This window comes from Carassius gibelio, chromosome B8, assembly GCF_023724105.1.
Source record: "Carassius gibelio isolate Cgi1373 ecotype wild population from Czech Republic chromosome B8, carGib1.2-hapl.c, whole genome shotgun sequence".
NCBI lineage: Eukaryota > Metazoa > Chordata > Actinopteri > Cypriniformes > Cyprinidae > Carassius > Carassius gibelio.
Window position 1 is genome coordinate 5376142 of NC_068403.1, and position 12619 is coordinate 5388760.

Here is a 12619-nt window from a genome sequence, read left to right on the forward strand (position 1 = left end):
CATTTATTATGCAATTGTGTGTGTTGTGTGTGTGTGTGTAAATAACACTGCTCTATTTTTTTTATTCTATCTGTTTTCTTTTCTTTATTATATTATTTAAAACCCATGCTTCGTTTACTGTGTCAACCTAACTGAGACTTGTTATAGCACTTATATATCATTGCTCTTTCTGTTGTTTTTGATTGCTTCCACTGTCCTCATTTGTAAGCCGCTTTGGATAAAAGCGTCTGCTAAATGAATAAATGTAATGTTATGTGAATGATATAATACTCTCATCGGATTATAATAGTCAGGGGCGGATCTAGAAAAATATTGATGGGGTGGCGAGAAAGGGGCAGGAATTTTTGAGGGGTGGCAACATATGGCAGACGTTTATATACTGAATTTATGTATATACTCACTAATGCATACAGTATGCATCGACATGTAATCAAGAGCATTATAAAAGGTTCAGTGTTATCAATATGTCAATTTATCATAAGAAACACAAGATTTTAACAGCCAATGACATTTCCAGCTGGGGAGACTCAACTGATTTTGTACTGTTCAGTGTTAATCATCATCTAACTCAACCAGTCAAGAGCTACATTTAGCCTTAGATGTTATACGAACATGGTCCCTGAAGCATAGGTTTTATTAGCTGACAATAATAATAAATAAATAAACATTATATGCACAAATACAAATGTACTTTTAGAAATTGTTTTTGAAAAATATGGTGTTATTGTTGTGGCAAGCTTAAATTAAAACTTCTATGAAAACTTGTGTGATATTTTCCTTGTTTTAGTATATCTTTTTTAAAGTATATTTTACTAAGCAATTTCTTACATAATTTATTTTTTTATTTTGGTGGGTTGTAACCAGAGTTTTTGTGTTTTTTAATTAACTATTATTATTAGCTAATAGGAAGTATAGCATTTATCTCTTATTTATTTTATAGACTCAAGCATTCAGAAATCATGCAAAAGGAAACTAAGCAATTTTACTATGATAAAACCATGGTTTATTTTTGTAAGGGTTGTGATATGCACGTTTTTTGTTGAAGAAATTATAAAGCCGGTGTCATCTATAGCAAAAAGGTGGCCAAAAATTTAAGATTAAGTGAATATTTGATTGAATGAAATGTTTGGTCAGTAGCCTAAACAAGGATTTAATCATCCTGTAAGGGTAACAGCAGCAATCACATGGCATTTGTAATAACATGTACATAAATCATTATTGCCTCATTATTTTTTTATATAATGCATTTTAAGCCATTTTAAAGGCTATTGATGGCTTAGGTCTGTTTTTATAGCAACAACAACAACAACAACAAAAATATTACAGTATATTAATAGCCTACTTTGTAAATGATTAGAGTTTGGGGATCGCAAATCATTTGAATCAGTTCGGGAGTTCGGAGCGGGTTCGCGAACATTTGAGTTCGGGAGTTCAAAGCGGATTCGCGAATCATTTAAGTCAGTTTGGGGATTGCGAATCATTTGAATCAGTTCGGGAGTTCGTAGCGGGATCGCGAATCATTTGAGTCAGTTATTGGGATCACTAATCATTTGAGTCAGTTTGGGAGTTCGGAGCGGGATCGCGAATCATTTGAGTCAATTCTGGAGTTCAAAACGGGTTCGCGAATCATTTGAGTCAGTTTGGGGAGCGCGAATCATTTGAATCAGTTCGGGAGTTCTTAGCAGGATCGCGAATCATTTGAGTCAGTTATGGGGATCGCAAATCATTTGAGTCAGTTTGGGATTTCGGAGCGGGTTCTCGAATCATTTGAGTCAGTTCGGGAGTTCGGAGCGGGATCGCGAATCATTTAAATCAGTTCTGGAGTTCGTAGCGGGTTCGCGAATCTTTTGAGTCAGTTCAGGAGTTCAAAGCGGGTTCGCGAATCATTTGAGTCAGTTTGGGGATCGCGAATCATTTGAATCAGTTCGGGAGTTCGTAGCGGGATCGCGAATCATTTGAGTCAGTTATGGGGATCGCGAATCATTTGAGTCAGTTTGGGAGTTCGGAGCGGGATCGCGAATCATTTGTATCAGTTCGGGAGTTCGTAGCGGGATCGCGAATCATTTGAGTCAGTTATGGGGATCGCGAATCATTTGAGTCAGTTTGGGAGTTCGGAGCGGGATCGCGAATCATTTGAATCAGTTCGGGAGTTCGTAGCGGGATCGCGAATCATTTGAGTCAGTTATGGGGATCGCGAATCATTTGAGTCAGTTTGGGAGTTCGGAGCGGGATCGCAAATCATTTGAATCAGTTCGGGAGTTCGTAGCGGGATCGCGAATCATTTGAGTCAGTTATGGGGTTCGCGAATCATTTGAGTCAGTTCGGGAGTTCAAAGCGGATTCGCGAATCATTTGAGTCAGTTTGGGGATCGCAAATCATTTGAATCAGTTCGGGAGTTCGGAGTGGGATCACGAATCACGAAAGATTCGCGCTTGTAAATTTTCATAACCTTTAATTCGTTGCTGCCAACTGAGGTGGCAGCAGGGGTGGCAAGGCTTTCTTTTCTTTTTCTTCTATGCCACCCCGGTAGATCCGCCCCTGATAATAGTGCTAATCTGAATAAACTTTTCAGCAATCAAATCACTTAAAACATTAACTCAATACAAAATACACGTATTTTATTAGTGTTAAACTATTCATTTGTTTGTTTGTTTAACTGCATAACATGAAATGTTTATTTTATTTAATTCAGATACTATTATAGATTTAATATTTTGTATTATTTTTTTTCCTTTTTTATTTTAGGTTTAGTTATAATTTTAGTAATTTAGCCAGAGTCGGCGTCAGAGCAGATCTACTGGAGGGGAATTGGATCATCGGCGGGGGGGGCACTGTCGTTTGATAAAAAAAATTTGACGCATTGGTAACATCATAGTGGCATGGAAATCCAGACCTAAATCTGGAAGATCTATATAGCATGACAATGAACGATTTGGACTTGGGTTTTTATCTAAAAGAGGAACAGCAGCGCTGAAATTTGCTGTTTTGCCGACCGGATACGGCAAGACTCAGTTAGCTCCAATGATCTATCTATATAGAATGTCATTATATATTTTTTATAATACACAACAGATGACGATTGTTAGGCTAAACGGTCAGAATACGGTTCCATATAAGGTTAGTATAGCCTAGTTCAGCACTTTGCGAATGGACAGTGACTCAAGCAGCACATAGTAGCGTTCTACGAGTTCAGTAGCCTACTTTTTTTGTGAAAATTTATATTTTTGGGAAACGCGCGAGGAATTGCGGCTAACGTTCATAACTTGCACGTAGAGAGCGCTTTTAAGAGCTATAATAATAATATAAATATAATATAGGCTTAAAAAAATAAAAAAATAACATAAAATAGGCCTACAATAAATAGCTATATATTGTTTATACCTAAATAATTAAAAAATTACGACGACAAAAATAAAACACTGAATCAGTTTGAAGCTTTGAAAAAACGGCAAAAAATTTCCCCATCAGACAAAGTTTTTTCGTATAGATTTTTGTGAAAACTTAAGGCTTTTTTCTTCATAAAACGAGTTGGACATCATCACACAAATGTCTGCGTACGGACCATTTAAATCAGAAGACTAAAATTCGCCTGCAGAGAATAAGGATGTCACAACATTTTTGAACTGATTTTTTTAGTTTTTGATTTGCGTAGAATGCAAATATTGTAGAACTTGAGAAATAGATAAAGATAAAATAAAATACAGGAAATGGTAAAAATAAAATAGCTACAGAAAAGTGTGCTTCAACAAATAAAATAATTTATTTAAACACCGTTTTTTCTTAGGGTTTCAAGGACTGTAAATACTCTAAAGGACTCGTTTTCTAAACAAAATAAATAAAGGACAAAAATAAATGTATATTCTGCAATTTATGCCAATACTTGCTTTTAACCTGGGTTACACACCTCCCAGCAGTTTATGAACGCACCAAGCAGAAATGACATAAGCCCATATATCTTTAACAAAAATGCAGTTAGAACCCACAAACATTCATCAACAATTCACCTGCTTAGTAGGCCTTATGAAAGTCAGGGCTGGCTTCAATAAGTGAATTGAACAAATGAGTTACCCTCAGAAGAGTTGCAGGCGACGAGTGTTGCTACTGAACCGTCTAAGTACTGTGTCCTTCCATTCGTTTGTTTATTTGCTAGCATTCGCAAAAGAAGGGCCAGCTCGGCTCTCAGACCGTGGTACTGGTGGTCGTGGCCGGAGTATCCAAGTCTGCTGATTGACGAGGCTGCGGAGATCTAATCCATTTTCGTAAATCTCTATATTTTTTTTTTTAGATTTTTTTTCAAAATTAGCTGCTAACAACTGTCTATGATATAGACGGAAAAACTGTTCTTCAACTTGAAATGGATTTTGCGCGCGCGCTGCAAATCAAATGTAACAAGTTTATTCGGAGAGACAGCGACCAATAAGCATTCACCATGACGAAGCTTAGTAACGTGCCATGAACAACCAAAATTATGCATTTTCCCATTCTTTTAATTTAATTTAAGTTACAGTTTGAACATTTAATATTAAAATAATAACTAAAAGGGATTTATTTTTTGGCCACGCCATGGCCTGTAGGAGGGGCATCAATAACCGCTAGGGGGGGGGGGAGGGGGCACGGCCCTCGAATGCCCCACCATAGCGCCGGTGTTCTGTCGATTTGTCCTACGCTGTCAGATTTTCCTACCTCCCACTAAAACAGTGGGTACAACGAAAAATGCTACTGTAAAGTTATGATTTATTAATGTCTACACCTACCACAACCCTAATCATACCCTTACAGTACTACAAATACAGTAATTATGTGTTATTTTCGCGGTTGTAGCTAGAAGGGATACAGTTACAGGAAACCAACAATAAATATTAGTTTCTACCAATTAAATTGCGTTTTTATTAAAGTCTACACCTACCCCAACCCTAAACCTACCCTTACAGTAATGCAGATACATTAAATATCGTTGTTTAGCATGAGACAAAGGACGCGATATTGATTTGCGCGTGCGCAGTAAACCTCGGTAGGAAAATCTGACAGGGTAGGATAAAATGTCAGGACACCGGTGCTGAATTTAGCTGTGTGTTTTTGCCATTTTTACAGTTCTATATCTATGTAAAATGACTTGGGAACTAGCCGAAATAAATAAAGATTACATTTTTAACATAAATGTTATATCGTTATCATTTATTTGATTTCAAGTAGCGAAAATGTATTTTATGGGTTTAGATGTAGTTAACTTCAGTTGTCCTCCCGTCTGTCGGCGCGCGTCACTTACACACAAGTCCAGCAGGAGGCAGCGGATCATTTCTCATTAAACCGTAGAAGAAGAATCCAGCAGTGGAAGCGGAAATAGATGTTGTTGTGCAGTGGTCCGCCTACTGTCTATGTGGTCCGCTTTGTAAACAAAAGGAGTGAAATATTGAATCAGTTCGCTGCACACCGGTTTAGTTCACCGTGGTTATGGCAGCCTTATTAGATTTTGTGCTTCAGATGTTCTAAATGACTTTAGTAGCAGTCCTTTCTTTTGGACATTAACCGGAGAAATCTGTCATGGTATGTTACGTTAATTATTTTGTAATTCTGGTCGCTTTGTCATAATAATATTATACAGGGGTGACAGTACAGGTATATCACTGTTATGATTGAATGTGTGTGAACATTTTTGGTACTCTTTTGTAATAAGAATATATTTATATATTTATATATAGAGAGAGAGAGAGAGAGAGGGAGAATATAATACAATACAAATGGCCATGACAGCTCAGAATAGCTGTTGTAAAAATGTGCCATCGTTCAACCTCGTGGAGGTTTGGCATCACAAAGTATCAGAGAATACATAAAATGTAGCATATAGCAGCATAATAAACTGTTTATACAATATATACATTGATATTCTGCAAAATACAGATAATAAAAAATAAAATACACATTCAGTTTCTTCTCTTATGTTACAGGACAGTGAAGTGTCAGATTTGGAGCAGCCTCCTGGACCGGAGATGAATCTGAATCCTAGCAACGCACGGGTTTATTGTGTTTGTCGCAAGCCAGACACCAACTGCTTTATGATGTAAGATGTGTTTCTCTTCAAATGTCTGCATGCAGTTTATTTTTATTTTTTTTATCAAGGATGCTTTTTCCATTGTAAAACTAAATATTTTCAGTCGCATGTTTCCAATTATTTTCATGTACACAGTGGTTGTGACAACTGCAGCGAGTGGTTTCATGGAGACTGCATTAAAATATCAGAGAAGATGGCCAAAACCATCCGTGTTTGGTACTGTGAAAAGTGTCGGAGTAAGGAAATTTGATGAATTCATTTTATTTTATTTTATATAATCGTTTTATTTGATTTGTTTTAAAAATACTATATATATATGATATTTTTTATTTAGTACCGTCCTTAGTAACATATTTTAAATAAAAGATGTTTACATTTAGTCCACAATACAAAAAAATTGCTGAAATTATTAAAATAACCCCATTCAAAAGTCCCTTGTTTGTTCTGAACAGTTAAACTGAGAACTGTTCTTTAGAAAAAACCTTCAGGTCCTGCAGATTCTTCAGTTGTCCAGCTTCTTTCGCATATTTGAACCCTTTCCAGCAGTGTATGATTTTGAGATACATCTTTTCACACTGAGGACAATCAAGGCGCTCAAACACAACTATTACAAAAGGTCAACACATTCACTGATGCTCCAGAAGGAAACAAGATGCAACACGGTGAAGTTTAACTGTTCAGAACAAACAAGGGACTCATGCACAAGCATCACAAAACAGAAAGACAGTCGAGGATCATCAGGTAACAGAACACAGAATTAAGAACCAAGGGTTCCCAAACTTTTGAGTGGGGTTATTTTAATAATTTCAGCATTTTTTTTGTCTTGTGGACTATATGCAAACATCTATTATGTAAAATATCTTACTCAGGACAGTACTAAATAAAAAAAATAACATGCATTTAGTATGATCTCTCTTATTTCTTTTGAAAATTATTCACATTTTCACAGATTCTGCAAGGGTTTCCTAAACTTCCGCATGCCACTGTATATATATCTGTCCATAAAAAGAGCCCTGAGTATATACATCCTGCAATCTAGGTAAAAACGAATCCTTAGAGATTAAATTCCGCCCCAAGAAAAGCAGAGAGAAAGAAGCAGAGGCAGATGGGACCGATAACCAGCAAGACACACCGGATTTCGGATGGAAGTCCGATGGACGCCGTGGGTCACGGGTGAGAAATTCTGATTGATAAAGCTGCTCTCGTACAATGACCTTTGTGAAGAAAGGGACTGAAAAAAGTTCTGTTTGTTAACATTTGGACTGGCTGTGGGGAATATTTGGGATTTGTCCTCAGATTAAGCGCTCAGCTCGCATGTGTGGAGAATGTGAACCCTGCATGCGCACAGAGGACTGTGGACTGTGTGACTTCTGTAAAGACATGAAGAAGTTCGGCGGACCGAATAGGATCAGGCAGAAGTGTCGGCTGAGACAGTGTGAAGTGCGCGCTAGGGTGAGTTTCCCTTTTGTAAAAGAGACAATCCCAGTGATATTACCAGTGGCTTTGTCTTTTTTATCATATGCTTTTATGGTGTGTTTTAAGGTATGACCAGGTTTATTGACAGATATGATGCATCTCAACAATTATTGCCAAATGGTTCTGTACGTTTTAATGTGTTTTTGTTGATTGTTGTTAGTAATTGTTGGTAGTAAATTTTCATTAAGCAGACATTTTTATCCATAGCAACTTCTGTACACTTATTACAGAGAATATTTGTCTGGAGTGAGTCTAGGTTACTAAAACCATAACCATAAAAGCATCTTTGCTACTTGAAATTAAATATTTAAACTTGTTTTATTCCAGCTAGTTGCCAAGTTAAACATTTCTTATTTTCATTTAGTTAAACTTGATGTACTCAAATTGAAATAGAAGTGAATAAATAACTTTTTAGATGTATATTTAAAAAATGACAAAGACACAAAATAAACTGACTAAAACTAAACCATTATGGAACATACAAACTTTATGTTTCCAGTACTACTTTAATCTCTATGAATCCTTTTCTTTCTTTTTCAGAAAATGTTGCGAGTGAAGGGTGAGGAGTGCTCCATGTCTAAGGGCAGAGATTATCAAGACGGTCCGCTGTCTGAAGACTACAGTGAGAATGAGCTGGAGCTGTATCAGCAGTACTGCGCTGGAAAGTATGGAGAACACAGCACGGTACCTGCTTCTCCTCACTCTTACAGCACACTTCAGAGCAACTGAAAATACCCTTTTACCTAGTTAGCCCACTTGGATATCTTGGTAGAACTTCTGGAAACATGCTTACAGCAATGCAAGAACAGCTCCTATGTTCTTGAATGGCAAACAATAAAAATCTACTGTTTACACAAATGATCAAATCACCAATAAAACTTCTAAATGTAGCTTCCTTGGATCAGGTCATGCAAAATGCTTTTTTAGGTTGATGCATGTGCAGTAAGTAAATTATTCCATTGATTAAAGATAGTTATTCTGGCAGAAATGGTTGTGCCTAGACTTTTTGTTTGTTTTTATTTTTTAATCAGGGTTGGAACAGTGATGATGATGATGATGGTTCATACGCCGATTCATCTATGAGAAAGAGAGCTGTTAAAGTCAAGCACGTGAAAAGAAGAGAAAAGCGATCTGAAAAAAAGGTAAATACTTAAAAATACGTACAAACGTACGGATGGTTCCTATTTAATACTCACATATAAAAAAAAAAAAAGAAAAAACATGTAGGGATGATCAAGTTATTTCAGTCCAGAAAGTGTTTAATATTTCTAAATATATAAATGTAATTCTTAACCTGAAAAGGGACTTTTGAACAGAAAGCATGTGTTTCGGCTTGAAGTGCTTATAATGGAAACTAAATTAGAACTTTGTTTTCATTCATAAGAAAGAGGAGAATAAGCCTCGGAAGCACAAACCCAAACAGAAGCACCGTGACCGGGTGAGACACAGCGAGCGGGCAGAGGTTCGGGACAGCGGAGGAGCCAGACAGTGCCTCGGACCGGGATGTGTTGAAGCTGCACGTGCCAACTCCAAATACTGCTCTGATGACTGCGGCATGAAGCTCGCTGCCAAGTAAACCTGGAAATGCTTTACAGTTGTAGAGAGTTGTATGTAGAAGAATAGACAGACTCTGAAAATCTCTGTCTTGTGTTGCCAGTCGAATCTATGAGATCCTGCCACAGCGTATCCAGCAGTGGCAGCAGAGCCCATGCATCGCTGAAGAACAGGGCAAGAAGCTTCTGGAGCGAATCCGCCGTGAGCAACAGTCAGCTCGCATGCGACTCACCGAAATGGAGAAACGGTTTCATGAGCTGGAAGGTATCATTGCTAAAGCCAAACAGCAGGTCGTGCAGCATGATGAAGAGGTAAGGGCCCTTAGAAACATAGTGCGCTGGTTTCAAGCAATGAAACTGAAAACAATGCAAATATATTACAATAGAATTGACTATTCTTATATTTTAAATGAATGCAATGTAATTAAATAAAAAGTATTTTACCCCTGTAAAGCAAAGCTGAATTTTCAGCATCCTTACTCCAGTATTTAGTGTCACATGATCCTTCAGATCACATAACAGTGCCTGAACATTGCATTTCTTTTTCCCTGAAGGTCAATGAAGGCGATGACGACACAGATTTGCAAATCTTCTGTGTGTCCTGCAGTCACCCAGTTAACCCCAAGGTGGCGCTGCGTCACATGGAAAGGTGCTATGCAAAGGTGTGTTTTTACTAATCGTGATGCATAGACCTTTAATTATTGTTGACGTTTTAGTGTTGTGCTTTTAAAATTATGTGATGTTCATCTTTCATCATTTCCTTTTAACCAGTATGAGAGTCAGACATCATTTGGCTCCATGTACCCCACTCGCATAGAGGGGTAAGTATATATAAATAAATAAATCATAAACTTAAAATAGCTGCTTTCTATTGTAATATATTTTAAAACATTTCTCCAGTCTTTAGTGTCGCATGATCCTTCAGAAATCATTGTAAAGAGCTGGTTTGCTGAGACATTTCTTATTATCATCAATTTTAAAAATGACTACACAATTTTCCGAACTCTTTGATGAGTAGAAAGTTCGAAAGGATCGCAATAATTTGAATTAGAAATCTTTTGACAATATAAATATCTGTACCGTCATTTTTGATCAGTTTGATGTATAAAACGATTGATTCAGAATACTTATTAACTATATGCCTGGAGTTCTCATCTAATGTTTGCATACTTGTTAATTTCTCAAGAGTCCTATTAATAGGGTGGCCATATGTGCCATTTATAGGGGACACGTCTTGATCAGGATTTGTTAATTGCCTAAAACATCAAAAGTATTTTGACCAATTACATGCAGGTATTGTTCATAATCGACCAATCATGGCGCGCCTCACATGAGAAGGTGAGAACGATTAAAGCGATCCAAATAAATGCATGTGTTTTTTCGTTCGTTCGACTTGAAGCTGCGTACCGATCGTTGTATGTCACCAAAGTCTAGTGAAATAATGTCATACAACGATTGATCTGCACAGTGCAAAAAGCCAAAACCTGGATATTTTAGGCAATATAGAAATCCTGGCAAGGGTGCGTCCCGTAAAAATGGCCCGTATGGTTACCCTATTCATTTCTTTATATGTCAAATGTTTAAAGCTGCGGTAGGTAACTTTTGACGCACTAGTGGTTAATAAACAGAACTGCTTGCGTCTTGCGGAAGAACATCGTAGCCGGAACTACTTCTCTCTGTTTATGTCTATGAAGAATCACAAAGGTACTGGGTTACTCTGCCGCGGTACCCCCGAAGCAATCTAAAATAGTCCGAATATAAACACTTATTATAGGTGCACCCTAGTGATTCAGGACAAGCTAAAAACATGGTTTGGAAAATGGATTCATGGTACTCGCTTATTATATACATTTTGTAAATTTTGAACACATAAAAAAGTTACAGACCGCAGCTCTGATTGGTTGTTTCTTAACGGGAGCGATGTATTCCTGCAAATGGCAATAGGACCATAGGAGTTAGAGGAGCTTGATTTTTTTTTTTTCACAGATTATCTATCTCATACTGTCAGGACATAATGACAGGTTTAACAAATATGTAAAAAATACATTTTTACAAAAGTTACCTACTGCAGCTTTAAGTCTTAATAATATTTCTCCTGGTATGTAGTGCTACACGGCTCTTCTGTGATGTGTACAATCCACAAAGCAAAACTTACTGTAAGAGACTGCAGGTGCTCTGTCCAGAACACTCCAGAGACCCAAAGGTACTTTACCACATGCATTTGATACATAAACACCCAATCTGCATAGATATTAAGGACATTATTCTGATTGTGATGCATGCATACAGATCCCTGCGGATGAGGTCTGTGGCTGTCCATTGGTTCGTGATGTATTTGAACCCACCGGAGAATACTGCAGGGTGTCCAAACGCAAGTGCAACAAACACTACTGCTGGGAGAAACTCCGCAGGGCTGAAGTGGACCTGGAACGAGTCCGAGTGGTCAGTGCATGTGCTAAGGAATCATTTATTTGAAGGAAAGAAATTATTTATTACACAAAAATAGTTGTGTAATAATAAACTCAAAGCCATTCCAAGACAAGATTGCATCATCCTTCATCAGTCTTACAGTTAATCTTTAATTTATTCACTCATTCCCATGATCTCTTTTCTCTTCCTCTTAGTGGTACAAGTTGGATGAATTGTTTGAGCAGGAGCGCAACTTAAGAACAGCCATGACAAATCGTGCAGGTCTCATGGCTCTCATGCTGCACCAGACAATCCAACATGACCCAATTACTACAGACCTGAGAACTAACAAAGACAGATAAGGTCACTGTCATTCCTTTTTATCCAATCGGTTCCCACATGATGTTCAACCATGATGCAACTCTCCCGGCAGTCTGAGGTTTTGTCTTTGATCTTGCAGAGAAAAGGAACCATCGCTGCTGAAGTCGCCTCACGTTTGTGAAGAGTCAGTGTATTAGTAGTTCTTTGTTGAAAGTATATGACACTCATTATGTTTCTGTATTGTACTTGTATTAATGTAACTTGGCTTCACTCTCTGAATGGTGCTGTAACAACACTGAATTGTTGTGCTTACATTTTTTTAGATTTTTTAATAATCTCATAACCATGTATTGAGCATTAAAAAGGTAAACTGAAAAATTATTTATGCTGGTGAAATGTGTTTTTTGTCTTTAGATGGCATTTCTTGTGTCTCTACACAAAGGTATCTCCATTAAGGCTTTGTTAGGGTTTTCTATCATTCATATTTAGGCAAATTATTTTAACATTTTCTAAAGTCTGACCAAATTTTAGATTGATACATTTAACAATAAATTTACTTTTCTGAAGGTGACATGATTAAAAACGGTCTCATTCTAAAATATGTATTAAATATTAGATTTCTTTTAAATTGTTGTTTTAATTAATTATAACTCGTCCACGTGAAATGTCAAAATTCTCTGCTTATGCTTTGATCACTGATGAGCGTCAACGCGATTCTGAGGTAAGACATTTCACGGTAATATTTAGGTTCAATTATGAACCTAATTAAATGTTTAATAATAGAAGACATATCTCACTTAACACAGCCTAT

General features: G+C 37.1%; 1 protein-coding gene across 1 annotated transcript; it reads left to right on the forward strand.

The window, feature by feature from the left end:
- The first annotated feature begins 5329 nt into the window (after positions 1–5329).
- On the forward strand, positions 5330–12189 carry cxxc1a (CXXC finger protein 1a). Its single transcript, XM_052564346.1, has 15 exons — positions 5330–5544; positions 5946–6058; positions 6185–6285; positions 7089–7222; positions 7346–7501; positions 8066–8209; positions 8557–8667; positions 8910–9097; positions 9183–9390; positions 9633–9740; positions 9850–9899; positions 11185–11281; positions 11368–11520; positions 11703–11850; positions 11948–12189. The coding sequence occupies exons 1-14, from the start codon at positions 5542–5544 to the stop codon at positions 11847–11849; spliced, it is 1713 nt and encodes a 570-aa protein (XP_052420306.1). The 5' UTR covers positions 5330–5541; the 3' UTR covers position 11850; positions 11948–12189.
- Positions 12190–12619: the final 430 nt, after the last annotated feature.

Excerpts from the sequence above, each read along its gene's own strand:
- cxxc1a (XM_052564346.1), top strand. Across the intron at positions 6,286-7,088 it reads GTACTGTGAAAAGTGTCGGA|GTAAAAACGAATCCTTAGAG; the intron begins GTAAGGAAATTT and ends CCTGCAATCTAG. Across the intron at positions 7,502-8,065 it reads AGTGTGAAGTGCGCGCTAGG|AAAATGTTGCGAGTGAAGGG; the intron begins GTGAGTTTCCCT and ends TTTCTTTTTCAG.